General features: G+C 43.1%; 1 protein-coding gene across 4 annotated transcripts in view; it reads right to left on the bottom strand.

The window, feature by feature from the left end:
- The window catches only part of LOC112255020 (TOX high mobility group box family member 2), a 216266-nt gene that overhangs the window by 21813 nt on the left and 169712 nt on the right, over positions 1-24741 (bottom strand). For 3 of the 4 annotated variants that reach the window (XM_042324809.1, XM_042324810.1, XM_042324811.1), the window contains 2 exons: positions 10161-10400; positions 7619-7849 (listed from right to left, as the gene is read on the bottom strand). In XM_042324809.1, the coding sequence (XP_042180743.1) occupies positions 7619-7849; positions 10161-10400 (471 nt within the window). The remainder of the gene's footprint in view (positions 1-7618; positions 7850-10160; positions 10401-24741) is intronic. The other variant, XM_042324812.1, reaches the window with a different exon arrangement.

Raw genomic sequence — 24741 nt, 5'->3', positions numbered from 1 at the left:
TATGGGAAAGAGTATCCCCAGTAATTACACTACGCTTGCATTGCCATTGTAATTGATGTGTAATAATGAGATCTACATTGAGTATATACTTCATGAATAACATCTCGTTCCTTCATACACGACAGGCATCACATAAACCAGGCATCACATAAACCAGGCATCACATAAGCTATGCATCACATAAACCAGGCATCACATAAACCAGGCATCACATAAACCAGGCATCACATAAACCAGGCATCACATAAGCTATGCATCACATAAACCAGGCATCACATAAACCAGGCATCACATAAACCAGGCATCACATAAGCTATGCATCACATAAACCAGGCATCACATAAACCAGGCATCACATAAACCAGGCATCACATAAACCAGGCATCACATAAGCTATGCATCACATAAACCAGGCATCACATAAACCAGGCATCACATAAACCAGGCATCACATAAGCTATGCATCATCACATAAACCAGGCATCACATTAGCCAGGCATCACATTAGCTATGCATGACATAAACCAGGCATCACATAAACCAGGCATCACATAAACCAGGCATCACATAAACCAGGCATCACATAAACCATGCATCACATTAGCCAGGCATCACATTAGCTATGCATCACATAAACCAGGCATCACATTAGCCAGGCATGACATTAGCTATGCATGACATAAACCAGGCATCACATAAACCAGGCATCACATAAACCAGGCATCACATAAACCAGGCATCACATAAACCAGGCATCACATAAACCAGGCATCACATAAGCTATGCATCACATAAACCAGGCATCACATAAACCAGGCATCACATAAACCAGGCATCACATAAACCAGGCATCACATAAACCAGGCATCACATTAGCCAGGCATCACATAAGCTATGCATCACATAAACCAGGCATCACATAAACCAGGCATCACATAAACCAGGCATCACATAAGCTATGCATCACATAAACCAGGCATCACATAAACCAGGCATCACATAAACCAGGCATCACATAAACCAGGCATCACATTAGCCAGGCATCACATTAGCTATGCATCACATAAACCAGGCATCACATTAGCCAGGCATCACATTAGCTATGCATGACATAAACCAGGCATCACATAAACCAGGCATCACATAAACCAGGCATCACATAAACCAGGCATCACATAAACCAGGCATCACATTAGCTATGCATCACATAAACCAGGCATCACATTAGCCAGGCATCACATAAGCTATGCATGACATAAACCAGGCATCACATAAACCAGGCATCACATAAACCAGGCATCACATAAACCAGGCATCACATAAACCATGCATGACATAAACCATGTATCACATAAACCAGGCATCACATTAGCCAGGCATCACATAAACCAGGCATCACATAAGCTATGCATGACATAAACCAGGCATCACATAAGCTATGCATCACATAAGCCAGGCATCACATAAACCAGGCATCACATAAGTCAGGCATCACATAAACCAGGCATCACATAAACCAGGCATCACATAAACCAGGCATCACATAAACCAGGCATCACATAAACCAGGCATCACATTAGCCAGGCATCACATTAGCCATGCATCACATTAGCCAGGCATCACATTAGCCAGGCATCACATTAGCCATGCATCACATAAGTCAGGCATCACATTAGCCAGGCATCACATTAGCCATGCATCACATTAGCCAGGCATCACATTAGCCAGGCATCACATTAGCCATGCATCACATAAACCAGGCATCACATAAACCAGGCATCACATAAGCCAGGCATCACCAGGCATCACATTAGCCAGGCATCACATTAGCCAGGCATCACATTAGCCAGGCATCACATTAGCCAGGCATCACATTAGCCAGGCATCACATTAGCCAGGCATCACATTAGCCAGGCATCACATTAGCCATGCATCACATAAGTCAGGCATCACAAAAGCTAGGCATCACATTAGCCAGGCATCACATTAGCCAGGCATCACATTAGCCTGGCATCACATTAGCCAGGCATCACATAAGCCAGGCATCAAATAAGCATATTGAGAGCTTGGGACTATAAGGTTATATCTGCATTTTTGTCTAAATGTAGTTATTTACATTAGCCTTGTTCTGTTCAATGTTCTCTACCTTCGGAAAGTATTCAGACCCATGGACTTTTTCCACATGCCTTGTTCTTAGATGGATTAAATAAAATGTTTTCTTCAGCAATCTACACAAAATACCCCATAATGACAAAGCAAAAACCTTTTTTTATTTGCAAATGTATTAAAAATAAAAATCAGAAATACCTTATTTACATAAGTATTCAGACCCTTTGGTATGAGACTCGAAATTGAGCTCAGGTGCATCCTGTTTCCAGTGATCATCCTTGAGATGAGTCCACCTGTGGTAAATTCAATTGATTGGACATGATTTGGAAAGGCACACACCTGTCTATATACTGTAGCAGAAATGTTTTGATGTTTTTCAGCAGCAGGGACTGGGAGATCCTTGATGGAAACCTGCTCCAGAGCGCTCAGGACCTCAGACTGCGAATCAGTGCCTTGACACAATCCTGTCTTGGGGCTCTACGGACAATTCCTTCCACCTTATGGCTTGGTTTTTGCTCTGACATGCACTGTCAACTGTGGGACCTGCAGCATTTAAGGTACCCAAGAACACAGTGACCTCCATCATTCTTAAATGGCAGAAGTTTGGAAACACCAAGACTCTTTCTAGAGCTGGCTGCCCGGTCAAACTGAGCAGTCGGGGGGAGAAGGGCCTTGGTCAGGGAGCTCACCAAGTACCGGATGGTCACTCTGACAGAGCTCTAGAGTTTCTCTGTGGAGATGGGAGAACCTTCCAGAAGGACAACCATCTCTGCAGCACTCCACCAATCAGGCCTTTATGGTAGAGTACATTACAACCTGCTTAGAGTTTGCCAAAAGGCACTTAAATACTCTCAGACCATGGAGAAACAAGATTATCTGGTCTGATGAAACTAAGATTGAATGCAAAGCGTCACGTCTGGAGGAAACCTGGCACCATCCCTATGGTGAAGCATGATAGTGGAAGTACCATGCTGTGGGGATGGTTTTCAGCAGCAGGGACTGGGAGACTAGTACTGTGAGATCCTTGATGGAAACCTGCTCCACAGCTCAGGACCTCAGACTGGTGCGAAGGTTCACCTTCCAACAGGACTACGACCCTAGGCACACAGCCAAGATAATGCAGGAGTGGCTTGGGGACAAGTCTCTGAATGTCCTTGAGTGGCCCTGCCAGAGCCCGGACTTGAACCCATTTGAACATCTCTGCAACGCTCCCCATCCAACCTGACAGAGCTTGAGAGGATCTGTAGAGAGGAATGGAAGACACCCCAAATACAGGTGGGCCAAGCTTGTAGTGTCATACCCAAGAAGACTCGAGGTTGTAATCACTGCCAAAGGGGCTTCAACAAAGTACTGAGTAAAGGGTCTGAATACTTATGTAAATGTGATATTTTAGTTTTAAATATTTTATAAATTAGCAATACAACCAATTTAATACATTTTAGAATAAGGCTGTAACTTAACAAAATGTGGAAAAAGTCAAATGGTCTGAATACTTTCCGAATGCACTGTATTACTCTAAATACCGCAATGCATGTTGTTAAGTTCAAAAGAATACAAGATAAACATTGCTGATACCATTCAAACCAATGAGGGTTCGGAACTTTAAAGCCAATTATCTCAGAATAATATTGATTTGTTTCCAACCCTTTTAATCTATGGTGCAATTCGTATGGTGCCGTGTTTCACAGTATTCACCATTTATTGGTAAATAAAGGTGCTAAATATTAAAATGAAATGCATGGAAATGATACTGTTGCTGTACCTGTATGTGTTCCACAGTTCAAAGTTCAAATCAAGGCAAATAAGGACATTTTCATGACATTTATGATGCCCTTTCTGTCACGCCCTGGTCTTAGTATTTTGTGTTTGTATATTTATTTGGTCAGGCTAGGGTGTGACATGGGGTTATTTTGTGTTGTGTTGTGGTATTGGGGGTTTTAGTAGGTATTGGATTGTGGCTGAGTAGGGGTGTCTAGCATAGTCTATGGCTGCCTGAGATTCTCAATCAGAGTCAGGTGATTCTCGTTGTCTCTGATTGGGAACCATATTTAGGTAGCCTGGGTTTCACTGTGTGTTTGTGGGTGATTGTTCCTGTCTTTGTGTTTGCACCAGATAGGGCTGTTTCGGTTTTCATTATTTCATTTCGTTAGTTTTGTAGTTTCTGTATGTATAGGTTTTCCTTCATTAAAATATATCATGAATCATCATCACGCTGCATTTTGGTCCGATCCTTGTTCTACCTCTTCGTCAGAGGAGGAGATAGAAGAGAGCCGTTACACTTTCACTGCTCGTCATGCCATTAACAACAGACGGCATTGACACAATCTGGGAGCGTTCATTTCTTCTACAAACCCCTCCCATGGGCTGAAATGGACAGATACTAATAAATTAGATATTAAGTTGACAGTTCAGCCCGAAATCAAAGTTCATCAGATGTTATCAGGCTTAAAAATTGATCTATTAATGGGATCAGTCCATATCCACACCATCGGTAGCGTAGATGCAGCTATGTGGACGAGGTCTGGAAACTTCTGACACATTTTGATTTTGAAGTGAACTATCACTTTAAGGTTGATGGATGTGCTACTATTTGTGACTACAAATGAGATATTGATTTTCTTTGACGTGAGCCTTTATTGTGCCTCCCCCTCAACGGCGAGAACAAAGATGATTGTCTAAGGTTTGTTGTTGGTTCAACTATTGTTTTCTGTGACGACTGTGTGAATATAAAATTTCTTCTCATTGACAGGAGATTCTATGGAGCTCGTGTTCTGACAGACGCGTGAGGTGTTGGCTAGAGATGACTGTGTTTACTGACATTTAGCTACATCGGGATTATTGCCGGGACGGCAGGGTAGCCTAGTGGTTAGAATGTTGGACTAGTAACTTAAAGGTTGAAAGTTCAAATCTTCCAGCTGACAAGGTACAAATCTGTTGTTCTGCCCCTGAACAGGCAGTTAACCCACTGTTCCTAGGCCGTCATTGAAAGTAAGAATGTGTTCTTAATTAACTGACCTGCCTAGTTAAATAAAGGTAAAAAGTACAATTCTTCAATATACTAGGCCTCCATGGTTCTGGCTAGAAGAAACACCTTAAGTGAAGGTTGTGTACCTTTATGTTGTGTTTCACTGATCATATATATATATATATATATATATACATACATACAGTCGTGGCCAAATGTTTTGAGAATTTGCACAAAGTTTGCTGCTTCAGTGTCTTTAGATATTTTTCTCAAATGTTACTATGGAATACTGAAGTATAATTACAAGCATTTCATGTGTCAAAGGCTTTTATTGACAATTACATGAAGTTGATGCAAAGAATCTTTTTCAAGACCTCTGCAATCTGCCCTGGCATGCTGTCAATTAACTTCTGGGCCACATCCTGACTGATGGCAGCCCATTCTTGCATAATCAATGCTTGGAGTTTGTCAGAATTTGTGGGTTTTTGTTTGTCCACCCGCCTCTCGAGGATTGACCACAAGTTCTCAATGGGATTAAGATCTGGGGAGTTTCCTGCCCATGGACCCAAAATATTGATGTTTTGTTCCTGAGCCACTTAGTTATCACTTTTGCCTTATGGCAAGGTTCTCCATCATGCTAGAAAATGCAGTGTTCGTCACCAAACTGTTCCTGGATGGTTGGGAGAAGTTTCTCTCGGAGGATGTGTTGGTACGATTCTTTATTCAGGGCTGTGTTCTTAGGCAAAATTGTGAGTGAGCCCACTCCCTTGGCTGAGAAGCAACATGAATGGTCTCAGGATGCTTTACTGTTGGCATGACACAGGACTGATGGTAGCGCTCACCTTGTCTTCTCCGGACAAGCTTTTTTCTGGATGCCCCAAACAATCGGAAAGGGGATTCATCAGAGAAAACGACTTTACCCCAGTCCTCAGCAGTCCAATCCATGTACCTTTTGCAGAATATCAGTTTGTTCCTGATGTTTTTCCTGGAGAGAAGTGGCTTCTTTGCTGCCCTTCTTGACACCAGGCCATGCTCCAAAAGTCTTCATCTCACTGTGCGTGCAGATGCACTCACACCTGCCTGCTGCCATTCCTGAGCAAGCTCTGTTCTGGTGGTACCCTGATCCCGCAGCTGAATCAACTTTAGGAGACGGTCCTGGCGCTTGCTGGACTTTCTTGGGCGCCCTGAAGCCTTCTTCACAACAATTGAACCGCTCTCCGTGAAGGTCTTGATGATCCGATAAATGGTTGATTTAGGTGCAATCTTACTGGCAGCAATATCCTTGCCTGGAAAAGGCATTTTTGTGCAACGCAATGATGACGGCTCGTGTTTCCTTGCAGGTAACCATGACTGACAAAAACAATGATTCCAAGCACCACCCTCCTTTTGAAGCTTCCAGTCTGTTATTCAAAGTAAATCAGCATGACAGAGTGATCTCCAGCCTTATCCTCGTCAACACTCACACCTGTGTTAATGAGAGAATCACTGACATGATGTCAGCTGGTCCCTTTGTGGCAGGGCTGAAATGCAGTGGAAATGTTTTTGGGGGATTCAGTTCATTTGCATGGCAAAGAGGAACTTGACAATTAATTGCAATTCATCTGATCACTCTTCATAACATTCTGGAGTATATGCAAATTGCTATTATAAAAACTGAGGCTGCAGACTTTGTGAAAATTAATATTTGTGTCATTTGTGTATAAACGTGTATGTTCAAACGTGTACCGGTATGTATTTTTATTTTACATTTATTTAACTAGGAAAGTCAGTTAAGAACAAATTCTTATTTTCAATGATGACCTAGGAACAGTGGGTTAACTGCCTGTTCAGGGGCAGAACGACAGATTTGTACCTTGTCAGCTCGGGGGTTAGAACTTGCAACCTTCCGGTTACTAGTCCAACGCTCTAACCACTAGGCTACCCTGCCACCCCATGTGTGTCTTCAGTGTGTGTGTGTATAAACGTATATGTATTGGAGTGTGTGTTCAGTGTGTGTGTGTATAAACGTGTATGTATTGGTGTGTGTGTTCAGTGTGTGTGTGTATAAACGTGTATGTATTGGTGTGTGTGTTCAGTGTGTGTGTGTATAAACGTGTATGTATTGGTGTGTGTGTTCAGTGTGTGTGTGTATAAACGTGTATGTATTGGTGTGTGTGTTCAGTGTGTGTGTGTATAAACGTGTATGTATTGGTGTGTGTGTTCAGTGTGTGTGTGTATAAACGTGTATGTATTGGTGTGTGTGTTCAGTGTGTGTGTGCATAAACGTGTATGTATTGGTGTGTGTGTTCAGTGTGTGTGTGTGTATAAATGTGTATGTATTGGTGTGTGTGTTCAGTGTGTGTGTATAAACGTGTATGTATTGGTGTGTGTGTTCAGTGTGTGTGTGTATAAACGTGTATGTATTGGTGTGTGTGTTCAGTGTGTGTGTGTATAAACGTGTATGTATTGGTGTGTGTGTTCAGTGTGTGTGTGTATAAACGTGTATGTATTGGTGTGTGTGTTCAGTGTGTGTGTGTGTATAAACGTGTATGTATTGGTGTGCACCTGTTTTGCCTCCTCTCCCAGGCTGTCCCACATGGAGGCCACGATCTTGGACACGTCCCCGAAGGTGGCGTTGGGGTTGGAGCTCTTGATGGCCGCCTGGGTGTCCCTGAAGAAGAGGGCGTAGGCCGACACGGGTTTCGACGGCTCGTTGGGGTCCTTTTTCTTCTTCTTCTTCTGCGGTTTGGTCTTGGGCTTCATCATCTCTGAGGAAGGCCGCTTCTCGCCCGTCATCTGGAAGAAGATTTTAAAAAACTATGCATTTGTCTCCTGTCTTTCTGTTTGAAGACTGAACAATAAGACAACTGCTCACTCACAGAGAATTATACTGTATGACACGGGTAAGAAACGCAGTATCAACTGTTCCCTTTCGACAGTGCTCTCCACAATGGTATGCTATCATTATGTACATTCTCCTCTCTATTACCTGAGGAGAGCAACAGAACACAGTGACAAGACACTCCCCACTCCTCTCACTTCACACCTCAGTGCACAGCTCCTTCCGTTGGTAACGTTTCACTGCCACGCGTAGACAAATGAACATGGTCAGTGTGCCAACTCATCTGTGTCAATGCCCACCAGACAGCTCAAACAAGCTTGCATCCCCAACATCAAGAGATGAGTTGCCAGTCCAGTGTAAGCATAAGTATGACTTACCTCTTATCTTACTTACTAAGTTAATAGACAATAATGTTTATGAACTTTTGCTGCGAAAAACAAAAGAAAACTAATTTAGATTCCATTTTCATCGTAATGACTTGTTTGATTAAATCCATTACAAGTAATAGAGACATCCACAGTGAAAAAATAAATTGCAAACAACTCCCCTCTTAAACTACGATTTAAAGTAGTACTCGGTTTGATTTAGAATTCTCAGGAAAGAAACATTCAATGTCACACGCTGATCCTGTTCACATCAAACACAGAACATTGTATTTACAGTATGATCCTCTTTTGCTTTGAATTGTACTCTATGAAAATAAACTGAGATACAGTCTCTCAAATCTAATATAACACTACCATTATCCATTCCAACTTAAACTGGGAGTTTTTCTTCAGCAATAGGTTGTTTACATTGTCAAAAATGATTTATCAAAACAACACAAACGCATTTCTCCCTGGACTAGGTAAAACTGTACATTTCTCACCTAACATTCCCGACGGCAGTCTTCTTTAAAGAGTTTCATTAAGATAATAGATTCCAACTTTTGTGCAACGGAGCAAAAAGTATTCAAAATCACCTCTGTTTCTACTAGCTTTGATGTGGATGTTGAATACATTGGAGGCTAATGGAATTATATACTGATGGTAATCGTTTTTTATTCATACATGGACAGTCATGCACAGTAGGGAGCTTGTATGGTGGAGAAAATATTGTGTTGCAGAAAATGTGCTGGTCTAACGTTGTATCACTCTGTGCTTGAGGCTGATAAATATGCAACAACACTATAGAAACCCCCGGATTCACTAATACATTCATGTTCTTCTTTTCTAATCCCCCAGGTTAATGGAAACAAATCCAATGAGAGCCCTGATTGGTGAGTCATTTCTGTATGCTCTGTTGTATGGATTTACATCAATTAAATTAATGTCACTTATTGAGTATTTGTTCCTGTGTCCTTGTTTCAAATGAAAGAGCTGTGAGGGATTGAGGCACACATATACTCCCTCAAGCTTTCCTGTCCTTTTCAACTTGTTTACCCCACATCAGAGAAACACATCTATTGATAGGTGTGTAGAGGTCTAGAACACTACAGCACACAATATAGAAGAGTGTTGCTTCAAGACATTTGGTTTGGAACTACAGTACGTTGCCTCAAGTTCTATCTCCCATATCTAATAGAGACGTATTACAGACGAATACAGACAGAAACATCCAAATGCATCCCTGTTGCCATTGCTGCAATATAAAGAATTGAACAGAGCTTCTGTTAATCGCTATGGAGAGGGCCTAGAGAACAGCAACAATACCAGTTATGTGAACATATATAAAGCAACAAGGGAATTTAAACAAAATGATCCACAACATAACTGGAAAGGGAGTAAGAAGTTGTTTGTCCATGATCCTTTCTTGATGTGACAATTAACAATGTGCAATTAAGGAGGTGACATGGTGATAACAGATTCTCAGCAAATCCCACATTACGGGAACATTTCAAGTGAAATCATTTAGACAGCAAAACAATTATAACAAAAATAAAAAATAAAAAGCTGCATTACTTTCAGTTTGAACTAGGATTTGAAGCCAATATTTAAAAAAACACCAGATGGTCCTATATTACCTATGAGATTGGAGATACGCAGGCTCTCAGAAATACACTAGCTTGTTGAATAATTGCCATAAAATCACTGTCATTCTGCCATACATACACAAATTCAACAATGTGACAGCAAGTCACACAATCCTGTCTGAAAAAAAACCTAGTTATAGATGCACCACTATTTGACAATTTCCTTCAGCCGTGCAACACCCAACACCAACGACAGCAACACCCTGACTTTCCCTAGGTTCAGCGAAATCAAAGAAGCATTGCCACATCAGTACCTTATGGTGGGAATCGGTTTCCTCTTCCTGTGTAGAGCTTGAGGGAGAGGGTGTGGCTGATTTACTTCCAGGAGGTGAGGGAGAACCATGGGTAAGAGCACTCCGGCCAACCTGAGAGTTCAGTTGGGACAGTGCACTCATGGGCTGATGGGACAGTATCCTAGGTGACATGTTTATCAGATGGGGGTTGTGACGGCTGAGGTCATAATGTGAGCCGTCGTGGCGAGTCATCTCCTGGATCTGGGTGAGAGAAGAAGACCAGCTTTACTACTTAACTTCATTAATTGTACATTATTTTCCCAATTTGCCTAAAAACTTGGCGCCTGCGTTAAGGAGGGAAAGCGGTAGGTAGGAGATCAGAGAAAGTGAGTGTGTCGTTCCCAGGTTCACTGGTCCCACTGATCTCCTAAGGACTGGTCGGAAGCCAACTTATCTTGATTTTCCCACTCTCCTCAGTCACAATTGAAACACACACCATGAGTTCCTCCACTAAATTGCACTTTTCTGGCCATTTTTATCTTGATTGTGCTTTGAGGCAAGATTTGATGTGTTAAATGTCAAGTCTAGTGCTGAGGTGCAAATGACCTTGAACAACATACAGTATCATTAATCACACCAACAATCACACCAACAACCACACCAACAATCACACCAACAATCAGCAATCAAAGACTATCTGTTCCAAACCCAACAGAATAAATCACATAATGTTCAAAGTCAGGTGGGAGGCGTCTTGCCACTGTACGGCATCATTAGGATCATTTGGGACCCCTAGGTGACAACATGGTCAACGTTTAGTCTGATTTTCCACTACCAGGATGGTTCAGAGCACAACATGGTCAACGTTTAGTCTGATTTTCCACTACCAGGATGGTTCAGAGCACAACATGGTCAACATTTAGTCTGATTTTCCACTACCAGGATGGTTCACAGCACAACATGGTCACATGGTCAACATTTAGTCTGATTTTCCACTACCAGGATGGTTCAGAGCACAACATGGTCAACGTTTAGTCTGATTTTCCACTACCAGGATGGTTCAGAGCACAACATGGTCAACATTTAGTCTGATTTTCCACTACCAGGATGGTTCACAGCACAAGCTCTGCTCATAGAACATTAGACTATAGACTAAAATGACTCTGGTTGGTCATTCAAGTAGAAAAAACACTGCACTTCCAAGTTCATTTTTGGAAGTTGACCCATTTAAAGGAGGATACATGCTTTCAACTGATTAAAGAGAGTCCTCATGAAGTAACACCCTTAGTAGTCTGACAGATCTAAAATAAAATACATTCAAAATCTATCAGGACATACACGAGCCAAAGCAGGCCGTAATGCAAGCATAACTTGGGAATGTTTGTCAATTTACAGATCAGAAAGTGATCAACTAGCATTTATAAGCCCTGTTAAACATTCATGAGTTAAATAATACATTACACATTAGTGCTGTGCTAAAAAGATCTAATTGCAGGGTCCTAGCATATGAGATCTTGATAAACACAAGTAGAGCCTCTGAGATGAAGGGTCTACAGCGCTGTAATCATAATTGGCCCCAGTAGGTTGCTGAGAATAAAATGTACTGGTAATGTAATGTTTAACAGACTCTATGCTTTGAAAACCCCCAAAATATTTACAGGACGTAAGATTTTTTTTGTTTCCCTCGGCAGCAGCTTACAAAAAGCTGCCTGAACAAAGACATTCCTCTTGCATTTCAAATAACTGCATTTTAACCTCACCCCACACAAAACAGTATTTTCCAAACTCAAATCATAATTCAAAACACCATCACTCCACTTTTCAAACATGGTGAAAAAGAGAAAGGGAAAAAAAATCCATTAATTTTCCATTTTCGGTGGAGCTGCTCTTTAAGGGTCTTCACAAACCAAGAAGCGTTGAAAAAACAATGAATCAAACATGAATGGCCTATTATAACTACTGCAGACCTATTTCCATAGCAACAGCCTCTGGGTGAAATTATCACCCTTTAATCTGAGCACACTATGCTTCATATAAACAAACAAAAGAGACCTGTGGAACAGAAAAGTAGTAGAGTGGCAAGGTACAGGGGTCCTCTGTAGTTTCCTATTTGGATCTATCTGTTTTAATAGAACTGTGGCGGGGTTCTTGGAACAAGAGGAATTACCTATCTAATTCTTATTGTTTGAGGAAGAAGAGGCCATAGCAGACTACTCAATCATTTCCCTTTCAATCAAACATGAATAATTCATGATATTTGTTTGGAATGCAGTAATAGACACATTTTGCCACTATTCATATTCTAACTGGTTCTTTGTAGCATTTGCTTCAATTCTAGTTCCTTTTTCACTAAAGCTGAGTGCCCAAATGTAAAATATGGGGCATAAAAGTCAGATAGTAATATTATACAAAATATGACCTTATAACCCTGATTTTGATTAGTTGATCAATCACTTGGAAAGCAGGATGTTGTAGTATTTCTACATGTCAGGAGCTTCAGACTGTGAATTTATTACAAATCTAAACTCTTAAAATAGTTAATTTCTAAAATATATTCTCTTCTCTTCATATATTGCAAATAAAAGGCGTCTCTTTGTGAGAAATGAGTTGAATGAATGCACCAAGGTTAGTACACCTTGAATTGGGTTCTGATAGTGTGTGCAAACACTGTATCGACTGTATTCCCTTGTGCAATCACCAAAACCATGCCAACACAAGAAAATAGCAATTATGGGAGCAAAAGGTACATTGAGAAGTAAACAGCAGAAGCATCGTGTCAATTGAAACTAAGGGGTTTCATCCATGTATAAGGTAAACATATACAAGGTACACTGTAGTTTCTTTTGCATGTTGTCAATTCAAAGAAATTGAATTTGGCCCTCTAAAAACTAAGGAACAGTACAGAACGCGTCTTGTTAATACACTGAACAAAAATATAAACTCAAACCATTTTGGGGATTTTATTGAGTTACAGTTGATATAAGGAAATTAGTCAATTGAACTAAATTCATTAGGCCCTAATCAATGGATTTCACATGACTGGAAATACAGATACACATCTGTTGGTCACAGATACTTTAATAAAAAGGTAGGGGCGTAGATCAGAAAACCAGTCAGTATCTGGTGTAACCACCATTTGCCTCATGCAGCGCGACACATCTCCTTTGCATAGAGTTGATCAGGCTGTTGATTGTGGCCTGTGGAATGATGCCCCACTCCTCTTCAATGGCTGTGCAAAGTTGCTGGATATTGGCGAGAACTTGAACACGATGTTGTACACATCAATCCAGAGCATCCCAAATATGATCAGTGGGTGACGTCTGGTGAGTATGCAGGCCATGGAAGAACAGGGACATTTTCAGCTTCCAGGAATTGTGTACAGGGGGGCGTGCATTACCATGGTGAAACACGAGGTAATGGCGGCGGATGAATGACACAACAATGGGCCTCATGATCTCATCACGATATCTCTGTGCATTAAAATTAGCATTGATAAAATGCAATTGTGTTCGTTGCCCATACCATTACCCCACCACACTCTGTTCACAACGTTGACATCAGCAAACCGCTGGCCGACATGACGCCATCTGCCCAATACAAGGTGAAACCGGGATTCATCCGTGAAGAGCACACTTCTCCAGCGTGCCAGTAGCCATCGAACGTGAGCATTTTCCCACTGAAGTCAGTTACGATGCCGAACTGCAGTCAGGTCAAAATGACATTAGAGGCAGCTTATGGTAGAGAAATGAACATTAAATTATCTGGCAACAGCTCTGGTCGACATTTCTGCAGTCAGCATGCCAATTGCACGCTCCCTGAAATCTTGAGACATCTGTGGCATTGTGTTGTGTGGCAAAACTGCACATTTTAGAGTGGCCTTTTATTGTCCCCAGAACAAGGTACACCTGAGTAATGATCATGCTGTTTAATTAGCTTCTTGATATGTCACACCTGTCAGGTGGATGGATTATCTTGGTGAAGGAGAAATGTTCACTAACAGGAATGTAAACACATTTGTGTACAACATTTTAGAGAAATATTTCATAGAATATTTCTGGGATCTTCTATTTCATTTTTATTGGTCCCATGAACCATGGGACCAACACTTTACATGTTGCGTTTTATATTTTTGTTCAGTAGAGTATTACCTTTTACATTTCATGCCATTAAGATGTGAACACCATAATGCAAGACCCTCTATACAGTACATGTAGAAACCCTATTAGTGCATTAAGATGTGAACACCATAATGCAAGACCCTCTATACAGTACATGTAGAAACCCTATTAGTGCATTAAGATGTGAACACCATAATGCAAGACCCTCTATACAGTACATGTAGAAACCCTATTAGTGCATTAAGATGTGAACACCATAATGCAAGACCCTCTATACAGTACATGTAGAAACCCTATTACTGCAACGCGACATGATCACAAGTCACATAATTACACAACAGTTGTCTAACCAAATAGTTATCTTTAAGGCACTTTTATTAAATGTTTTGGAGTGTTTTCTATTCGCCATTTCAGACTCAGAGAGAGAGAGAGAGAGAAAGCAGTCACCCTGAGCTAAATAAAGTAGGTGGGTGATGGCTGTACAAACATTATGACGGAATCTCACAAAGGTTGCCTGTTGCCATAGGTACTGTATGCTAATTCGTAAACGGTATCATCGCTGTACGTGGGGGGGGTGCTGTCTGGGTAACAGGCTTCATTTGGCCATTACTGTTTGACTCGCATCCCCCCCAGGACAGACAGACAACATGTTTTCTTCATTCTAAAATGGGCAATGATGATGCAACGGGCGATGATGTAATAAATTAACCATCTCCATTGTGAAAGGAGAATTTCGCTTTATTCTTTTACACTTCTGGATGTAGAAGTCACACAAACACATGTATGTATGCACACACACACACACACACACACACACACACACACAATTCACACGCACGCACACACGGCTGGGAGACAGTTTGATATTGCATTTCCAACGTCCAGAATGAACAGCCAGCTGACCCTAACTGTGATGCAGAGGCAAGCAGGACAAAACTTTGGGGCAAATCTGTTCCCCTCTCTCCGCTGTTGTTATGGTTGCCATGTTTTGTATTCACATCCTGTGCATCATAGTGAAATGAGAGTCAAATAACAAAAGCTTTTCAATTATGACGGGACATCAGAAAGCTTATGATCCTCTAGCTTTACCTTTGAAATGGTTTAGTCGCAGCTCAGATTGCCTGCACCATATGATTTAGCTAAGGAGATCTGACCAGCAACTGTAATACCACATTGAAGGAAATTACAGAGCTAGAGCTTCACAGACAGAGGCAGTATGGAATGGATACTTCTTACTTTTTATCCTAAGAATGAATTCACATTATTCAAATCATCTCCATATGTGTAATTGTATTTAGGACCCAATAACTAGAGGGCTAAAGAGACAATATGAACATATAACACATGCAACTAAATGCATATTTGACATAAAACGGTGGGCCCAGGAATCGAACCCATTAACCTGGGGTTATAACCACCATTCTAAACCAGCTGAGCTACAAAGAACCACTTTTAGGAGCCAATACTAATATCGTGCTGCTGCTCCAGTTTCAACTGTTCTGCCTGCAGCTATGGAACCCTGACCTGTTCACTGGATGTGCTACCTGTCCCAGACCTGCTGTTTTCAACTCTCAAGAGACAGCAGGAGTGGTAGAGATACTCTGAATGATCGGCTATGAAAAGCCAACTGACATTTACTCCTGAGGTGCTGACCTGTTGCACCCTCTACACCACTGTGATTATTATTATTTGACCCTGCTGGTCATCTATGAACATTTGAACATCTTGGCCATGTTCTGTTATAATCTCCACCCGGCACAGCCAGAAGAGGACTGGCCACCCCTCATAGCCTGGTTACTCTCTGGGTTTCTTCCTAGGTTGTGGCCTTTCTAGGGAGTTTTTCCTAGCCACTGTGCTTCTATATCTGCATTGCTTGCTGTTTGGGGTTTTAAGCTGGGTTTCTGGACAGCACTTTGTGACATCAGCTGATGTAAGAAGGGCTTTACAAATACATTTGACTGATTGATTAAATACTATACAATAACATTGACTGGACCACCACTATGCATGGACTATTTGCTCGTTGTAGTATTGTATTGGAATGGTAGGATTGCAGTAAGCGTGGCCATACATAGCATTGTCAGTATTCGTGGCCATACATAGCATTGTCAGTATGCGTGGCCATACATTGAATTGTCAGTATGTGTGGCCATACATAGCATTGTCAGTATGTGTTGCCATACATAGCATTGTCAGTATGTGTTGCCATAAATAGCATTGTCAGTATGTGTGGCCATACATAGCATTGTCAGTATGTGTGGCCATACATAGCATTGTCAGTATGTGTTGCCATACATAGCATTGTCAGTATGTGTGGCCATACATAGCATTGTCAGTATGTGTGGCCATACATAGCATTGTCAGTATGTGTGGCCATACATAGCATTGTCCGTATGCGTGGCCATACATAGCATTGTCCGTATGTGTGGCCATACATAGCATTGTCCGTATGCGTGGCCATACATAGCATTGTCCGTATGCGTGGCCATACATAGCATTGTCAGTATGTGTGGCCATATGTGTGGCATACATAGCATTGTCAGTATGTGTGGCCATACATAGCATTGTCAGTATGTGTGGCCATACATAGCATTGTCCGTATGTGTGGCCATACATAGCATTGTCAGTATGTGTGGCCATACATAGCATTGTCAGTATGCGTGGCCATACATAGCATTGTCAGTATGTGTGGCCATACATAGCATTGTCCGTATGTGTGGCCATACATAGCATTGTCAGTATGCGTGGCCATACATAGCATTGTCCGTATGCGTGGCCATACATAGCATTGTCCGTATGCGTGGCCATACATAGCATTGTCCGTATGCGTGGCCATACATAGCATTGTCAGTATGTGTGGCCATACATAGCATTGTCCGTATGCGTGGCCATACATAGCATTGTCCGTATGCGTGGCCATACATAGCATTGTCCGTATGCGTGGCCATACATAGCATTGTCCGTATGCGTGGCCATACATAGCATTGTCCGTATGCGTGGCCATACATAGCATTGTCAGTATGCGTGGCCATACATAGCATTGTCCGTATGCGTGGCCATACATAGCATTGTCCGTATGCGTGGCCATACATAGCATTGTCCGTATGCGTGGCCATACATAGCATTGTCCGTATGCGTGGCCATACATAGCATTGTCCGTATGCGTGGCCATACATAGCATTGTCATGTCAAACAGAGAAACAGCATGAGCGGAGGATGGTCTCAATGTCTTCCTTTGGCTGAAGAAAGCATTTTCACACAATGTACAAATGCAGTGTGATTGAATAGCGCCTCTACTTTACTGCCCAGACTAACTAAGCCTTCAATCCCCCTGTTCACACCCTCCCTGATTGGAGCAAACCTGTTTGAGAGTGATGTCTCACTGACTGAGATTCACAATTGTTATTGTAAAATCACTGAGCGTTTAATTGAAACAAATTACTATAATAATAGAACATTATCTCTGCAGGCGCCCAGCCGTGACAGCTTTAATTAGGGCTGCGTTCGAGACTGATACTTCAACAGCAACAGCAAACACACCTTAGGTAGTAGGGGAGCCAGTCATCCAGCTATTGGGCCCTCATATCGCCTATTGCCCGGCCCCCATAATGCCTACCACCTGGTCCTCATAACGCCTACCACCCAGCCTTCATACTGCCTAACACCCGACCTTCATACTGCCTACCACCCAGCCTTCATACTGCCTAACACCCGACCTTCATACTGCCTACCACCTGGTCCTCATAACGCATACCACCCAGCCTTCATACTGCCTACCACCCAGCCTTCATACTGCCTACCACCCAGCCCTCATAACGCCTACCACCCGGCCCTCATAACGCCTACCACCCGGCCCTCATAACGCCTACTACCCAGCCTTCATACTGCCTACCACCCGACCTTCATACTGCCTACCACCCGGCCCTCATAACGCCTACCACCCAGCCTTCATACTGCCTACCACCCGACCTTCATACTGCCTACCACCCGGCCCCCATAATGCCTACCACCTGGTCCTCATAACGCCTACCACCCAGCCTTCATACTGCCTAACACCCGACCTTCATACTGCCTACCACCCGGCCCTCATAACGCCTACCACCCGGCCCTCATAATGCCTACTACCCAGCCTTCATACTGCCTACCACCCAGCCTTCATACTGCCTACCACCTGGTCCTCATAACGCCTACCACCCAGCCTTCATACTGCCTACCACCCAGCCTTCATACTGCCTAACACCCGACCTTCATACTGCCTACCACCCGGCCCTCATAACGCCTACCACCCAGCCTTCATACTGCCTACCACCCAGCCTTCATACTGCCTACCACCTGGTCCTCATAACGCCTACCACCCAGCCTTCATACTGCCTACCACCCAGCCTTCATACTGCCTAACACCCGACCTTCATACTGCCTACCACCCGGCCCTCATAACGCCTACCACCCGGCCCTCATAACGCCTACTACCCAGCCTTCATACTGCCTACCACCCAGCCTTCATACTGCCTACCACCCAGCCTTCATACTGCCTACCACCCAGCCTTCATACTGCCTACCACCCAGCCTTCATACTGCCTACCACCCAGCCTTCATACTGCCTAACACCCGACCTTCATACTGCCTACCACCCGGCCCTCATACTGCCTACCACCTGGTCCTCATAACGCCTACCACCCAGCCTTCATACTGCCTACCACCCGACCTTCATACTGCCTAACACCCGACCTTCATACTGCCTACCACCCGGCCCTCATAACGCCTACCACCCGGCCCTCATAACGCCTACTACCCAGCCTTCATACTGCCTACCACCCAGCCTTCATACTGCCTACCACCCAGCCTTCATACTGCCTACCACCCAGCCTTCATACTGCCTACCACCCAGCCTTCATACTGCCTACCACCCAGCCTTCATACTGCCTAACACCCGACCTTCATACTGTCTACCACCCGGCCCTCATAATGCCTACCACCTGGTCCTCATAACGCCTACCACCCAGCCTTCATACTGCCTACCACCCAGCCTTCATACTGCCTAACACCCGACCTTCATACTGCCTATCACCTGGTCCTCATAACGCCTACCACCCAGCCTTCATACTGCCTACCACCGACCTTCATACTGCCTACCACCCGGCCCTCATAACGCCTACCACCCGGCCCTCATAACGCCTACTACCCAGCCTTCATACTGCCTACCACCTGGTCCTCATAACGCCTACCACCCAGCCTTCATACTGCCTACCACCCAGCCTTCATACTGCCTAACACCCGACCTTCATACTGCCTACCACCCGGCCCTCATAACGCCTACCACCCGGCCCTCATAACGCCTACTACCCAGCCTTCATACTGCCTACCACCCGACCTTCATATTGCCTTCCACCCAGCCTTCATACTGCCTACCACCCGGCCCTCATAACGCCTACCACCCATCCTTCATACTGCCTACCACCCGGCCCTCATAACGCATACCACCCAGCCTTCATACTGCCTACCACCTGGCCCTCACAACGTCTACCACCCAGCCTTCATACTGCCTACCACCCGGCCCCCATAACGCCTACCACCCAGCCCTCAAAGAAAACTCCTCATTCACCCTCGGGGGCAAAGCGCGAACAGCACTCTTCCTCAAAGCTCTTTTCTTCCCTCCATCCTTCCCTACTCCCCCTCCTCCTTTCCTTCCATTCATTTCTGAACCTCATCAAGCTTCCATATACCCGGGAGGGTCATTTAAAAAAGGCCAGGAGCACTAATAAGAAAGTGGATTTAGAAATCATACGCTGCTTAAAGACTCAAAGCAAAAAAAGGCAAACTGCCTGCTGCTGGTTCTGTAGGTTTCTGAGCGTCATCAGAGGGATGCAAAGTAATATAATAAAGTATGATAGGCAGACGATGCCTTGGATGCTCACGAAGGGAAAAGACAGGCAAGGCTTGTGATAATGGAAGTAATTCAAGTATTCCATGTGTTGGAACATTGGATCCATGGGCTATTTGAAATTTGAAGCGGACAATTCCCGAGGTAGGTTATCATTCTAGACGGACATGAGCATTCTGTGTGAAAGGTAGGTTGTCATTCTAGACGGACATGAGCATTCTGTGTGAAAGGTGGGTTGTCATTCTAGACGGACATGAGCATTCTGTGTGAAAGGTAGGTTATCCTTCTAGACGGACATGAGCATTCTGTGTGAAAGGTAGGTTGTCATTCTAGACGGACATGAGCATTCTGTGTGAAAGGTAGGTTATCCTTCTAGACGGACATGAGCATTCTGTGTGAAAGGTAGGTTGTCATTCTAGACGGACATGAGCATTCTGTGTGAAAGGTAGGTTATCCTTCTAGACGGACATGAGCATTCTGTGTGAAAGGTAGGTTGTCATTCTAGACGGACATGAGCATTCTGTGTGAAAGGTAGGTTGTCATTCTAGACGGACATGAGCATTCTGTGTGAAAGGTAGGTTGTCATTCTAGACGGACATGAGCATTCTGTGTGAAAGGTAGGTTGTCATTCTAGACGGACATGAGCATTCTGTGTGAAAGGTAGGTTGTCATTCTAGACGGACATGAGCATTCTGTGTGAAAGGTAGGTTGTCATTCTAGACGGACATGAGCATTCTGTGTGAAAGGTAGGTTATCATTCTAGACGGACATGAGCATTCTGTGTGAAAGGTAGGTTGTCATTCTAGACGGACATGAGCATTCTGTGTGAAAGGTAGGTTATCATTCTAGACGGACATGAGCATTCTGTGTGAAAGGAACTGTAATACGGCAGCTCTTTGTGAATGAATTCAGTCATTCCCAATTAGCTGTAAATACTACATCGAATTCATAGCATTAACATGCCAAAGGTCACCTGTGTTTACTAAGCAACAACCAAATCAAATCAAATCAAATTTTATTTGTCACATACACATGGTTAGCAGATGTTAATGCGAGTGTAGCGAAATGCTTTAACCAAGCGAACAACTTCAGATCCCTCCAACTGGACGCTAATCAAAGATGAACACACTGTACTTTGTTCACTCCCTTTGGCTGAGAAATGGCGAAAGCTCTTCAAATGAGCGGTATCAGAAAATAATTCAGCGAAGCTGATCATGTCTCACGATGACGTTGGAACAAAAGCATGCGGAATTCATTTCCAATGTGTCCACACATTCCAAGTGTCTCTTTTATCATTCTGTCATCCCTGAGTGTCAAGGTTCTGGGAAGAGATTTTTTTAAAACCATGTGGATGTTTTTCAGTCAGGACCTGTACAGTGTACACAAACCTGGCACTCCATATAGAAGCATGGAATTAGCTTTGAGTTGAGAGCAGCTGAGTTTGTCTCACCAGCGCTGATTTAAACACACCTGAGCCGCCCTGAGTAGGAGTGTAAGCCACTAAGTCTCTCTTTGAAGATATGCTGAGACAGAGTCACTAATAAGGCAATGATAGGTGCAAGCACATTTCCCAAGCTTGGCTGCACTACAACAGCAATGTGCCGTTGAATAGAATAGGAACAAATTGGAGTGCTTCAGGTACCATAAAAAAGAGGGTTGATATTCTACCACATATGACTGAATAGTGACTACTAACCACCAACTACCTTGAAAATGGTGAGCTGCAGATGTGAAATGTCGTAGTGTCCCCTTCGGCATCTTCCACCGTTGTTTTCCTCATTATTGGTAATGTCAGCGGGCCCCTTTTCTCTCTCTCTTTCAAAGCACCTCATCACATGACTGTCTTCCACCTTTACAAAGGGAGAGCATCTGAGCAAACGTCTCGTCTGACATGCCAGGAGCTGCGGGGACACATGCTACCGCCTATAAGACTGAGCCTGTGTTCCAAATGGCACCTGTTTTCGCTCCGCGGCGCATCGTGCACTAGTGCCACGGGGCTCTGGTCTACAGTAGTACATGTAGGGAATAGGGTGTGATTTGGGACGCAGACTCGGAGCAGCTCTGCTTCTTCTAACGAGAGCCTCAACTAACAGTCAAATAAGTCCCCCACCCTCTTTTCTCACACACACACACACACACACACACACACACACACACACACACACACACACACACACACACACACACACACACACACACACACACACACACACACACACACACACACAGGGAGTCACAGCAACAATTAAGTTAACCAGGAGGTGATTTGCGAGAGTGTTAACTCCTCACACACTGTCTTCACTTGTTGTTGACAGGCACCTTCTTCACCTGCTGCAACTGTGGACCTCCAAAGAGCCAGCTGCAGAAATGCCATAACGATGAGTAGCTGACATACTGTATGTCTGAATAGGCTCATCTGACAGGGCAATGTCAATGGTATAGCTGAGATAGTGTTACCATTTTGGATCTGCCCACTATTACAGTTGCACATCCTATTAGCCAAAGTAGTACTACAAACTGGAGGGGACATTAGTCACTGGAGGAGACATTAGGAAGTGGGCGAAGCTGCGATCATGTGGGATCTTCTCCAATAGCCAACAGGGGTGAATATTCCTCCAAACGAAACAGAATGAGCTGATAGATGGTGAAGATATGGCACCGAGCAATATGGACACGATTTCATGGGATGATAAGTTGCAGCAGGGGCCTGTGGCTGAATGTAATGTGAAATATGAAATCCTTTATCTGTGGAACTGCATCACAGGACTGGGTCCATCTTCTGCTGCAGCTGAGTCTTCCTAGCTAGCACACAATGTTCTGAGAACCATATGTTTGTTAGAACTTGGTGAGAGTGTGGTTGTCCTATGGTCATTTTGCATACAACCTTCCCACAACGTTCTGGGAATGGTGCAGGATAGTTGCTTGGCTTTGAAACATTCTCAGCTCATTTAAGGAACTTGACAAAATCATGTTATTTTCTTGCTTTTTCATTACTTTAACAGAACGTTTCCTAAAAGTTCAAACGTGGTTACATTTCATTTCAATTTTGTTAATGTTCTAGGAATGTTCTCTAACTGGTTTGACATTGGGAAGGTTCTCAAGTAGTTCAGAGAGAACATTAAGAGGGAGGGGGGGATTTTAGTACATCAGCATAACGTTTCCTACATGTTCTCTCGTGGTTCTTTTTAAAGACATGTTCTAAAATTGTTCAGAGAACGTCAAGAAAACTTTCCATAAAAACCACAAGAAAACATAAGTAACGTTCAGAGAATGTTATAAGAACATTATATAAAAACATATACATTCTGTTCTCAGCATCATTAAAACTCTCTCTATCCTCTATCTTGTTAAGTGTGCTCTGGTGTGTTGGCAGCACCCACTAATTGGCCACACCTGAACTTAATGAACGCTTGTTTCCTTTGAAATGTGCAAGCATTTTGCTGCACCCGCAATAACATCTGCTAAACACGTGTACGCGACCAATAACATCTGCTAAACATGTGTATGTGACCAATAACATCTGTTAAACATGTGTATGTGACCAATAACATCTGCTAAACATGTGTATGTGACCAATAACATCTGTTAAACATGTGTATGTGACCAATAACATCTGTTAAACGCGTGTATGTGACCAATAACATCTGTTAAACATGTGTATGTGACCAATAACATCTGCTAAACATGTGTATGTGACCAATAACATCTGTTAAACATGTGTATGTGACCAATAACATCTGTTAAACGTGTGTATGTGACCAATAACATCTGTTAAACATGTGTATGTGACCAATAACATCTGTTAAACGTGTGTATGTGACCAATAACATCTGTTAAACATGTGTATGTGACCAATAACATCTGCTAAACATGTGTATGTGACCAATAACATCTGTTAAACATGTGTATGTGACCAATAACATCTGCTAAACATGTGTATGTGACCAATAACATCTGTTAAACGTGTGTACGTGACCAATACGATTTCATTTGATCTGATTTGAAATGTGGGCTGTTTGAAAATATAAAAATGAACAGCTTTGTATGTCGGGGGCTCCCGAGTGGCACAGCGGTCTAAGGCACTGCATCTCAGTGCTAGAGGCGTCACTACAGACACCCTGGTTCAAATCCAGGCTATATCACAACCGGCCATGATTGGGAGTAGCATATGGCGGTGCCTAATTGGCCCAGCGTCAACCAGGTTTGGCCGGTGTAGGCCGTCATTGTAAATAAGAATTTGTTCTTAACTGACTTGCCTAGTTAAATTTAAAAAAGAATGGCATGTCTTGTGAGCTCCATTCTGGTGGCACAGTGGACTAATTACATGGAAAGAGAACAGAAGATTATAGAATCAAATCTCATAATTGTGTTTATATGATTCATCTCTAAGGAAATGAATTTAATTTGTCCTATATGCGCTTTGAGTTCCAAAAATGTTAACCCAAAATAAGTCAGAGGTTTTCAGTGAAAGTTTCAAAAACCTCCAGATAACTTAGAATTTACGTTCTCAGAACGTTAATAAAACCTCCCAGGAAACTTTCAGGGAACCATTAGTAAAACGTTCTCAGAACCTCCATGCAAAATTTACATTCCCAGAATGGGC

The sequence above is a fragment of the Oncorhynchus tshawytscha genome, linkage group LG07, assembly GCF_018296145.1.
Source record: "Oncorhynchus tshawytscha isolate Ot180627B linkage group LG07, Otsh_v2.0, whole genome shotgun sequence".
Classification (NCBI taxonomy): Eukaryota; Metazoa; Chordata; class Actinopteri; order Salmoniformes; family Salmonidae; genus Oncorhynchus; species Oncorhynchus tshawytscha.
The sequence above is the reverse complement of the archived record's forward strand: the minus strand, read 5'-3'. Positions and strand labels throughout refer to the sequence as shown.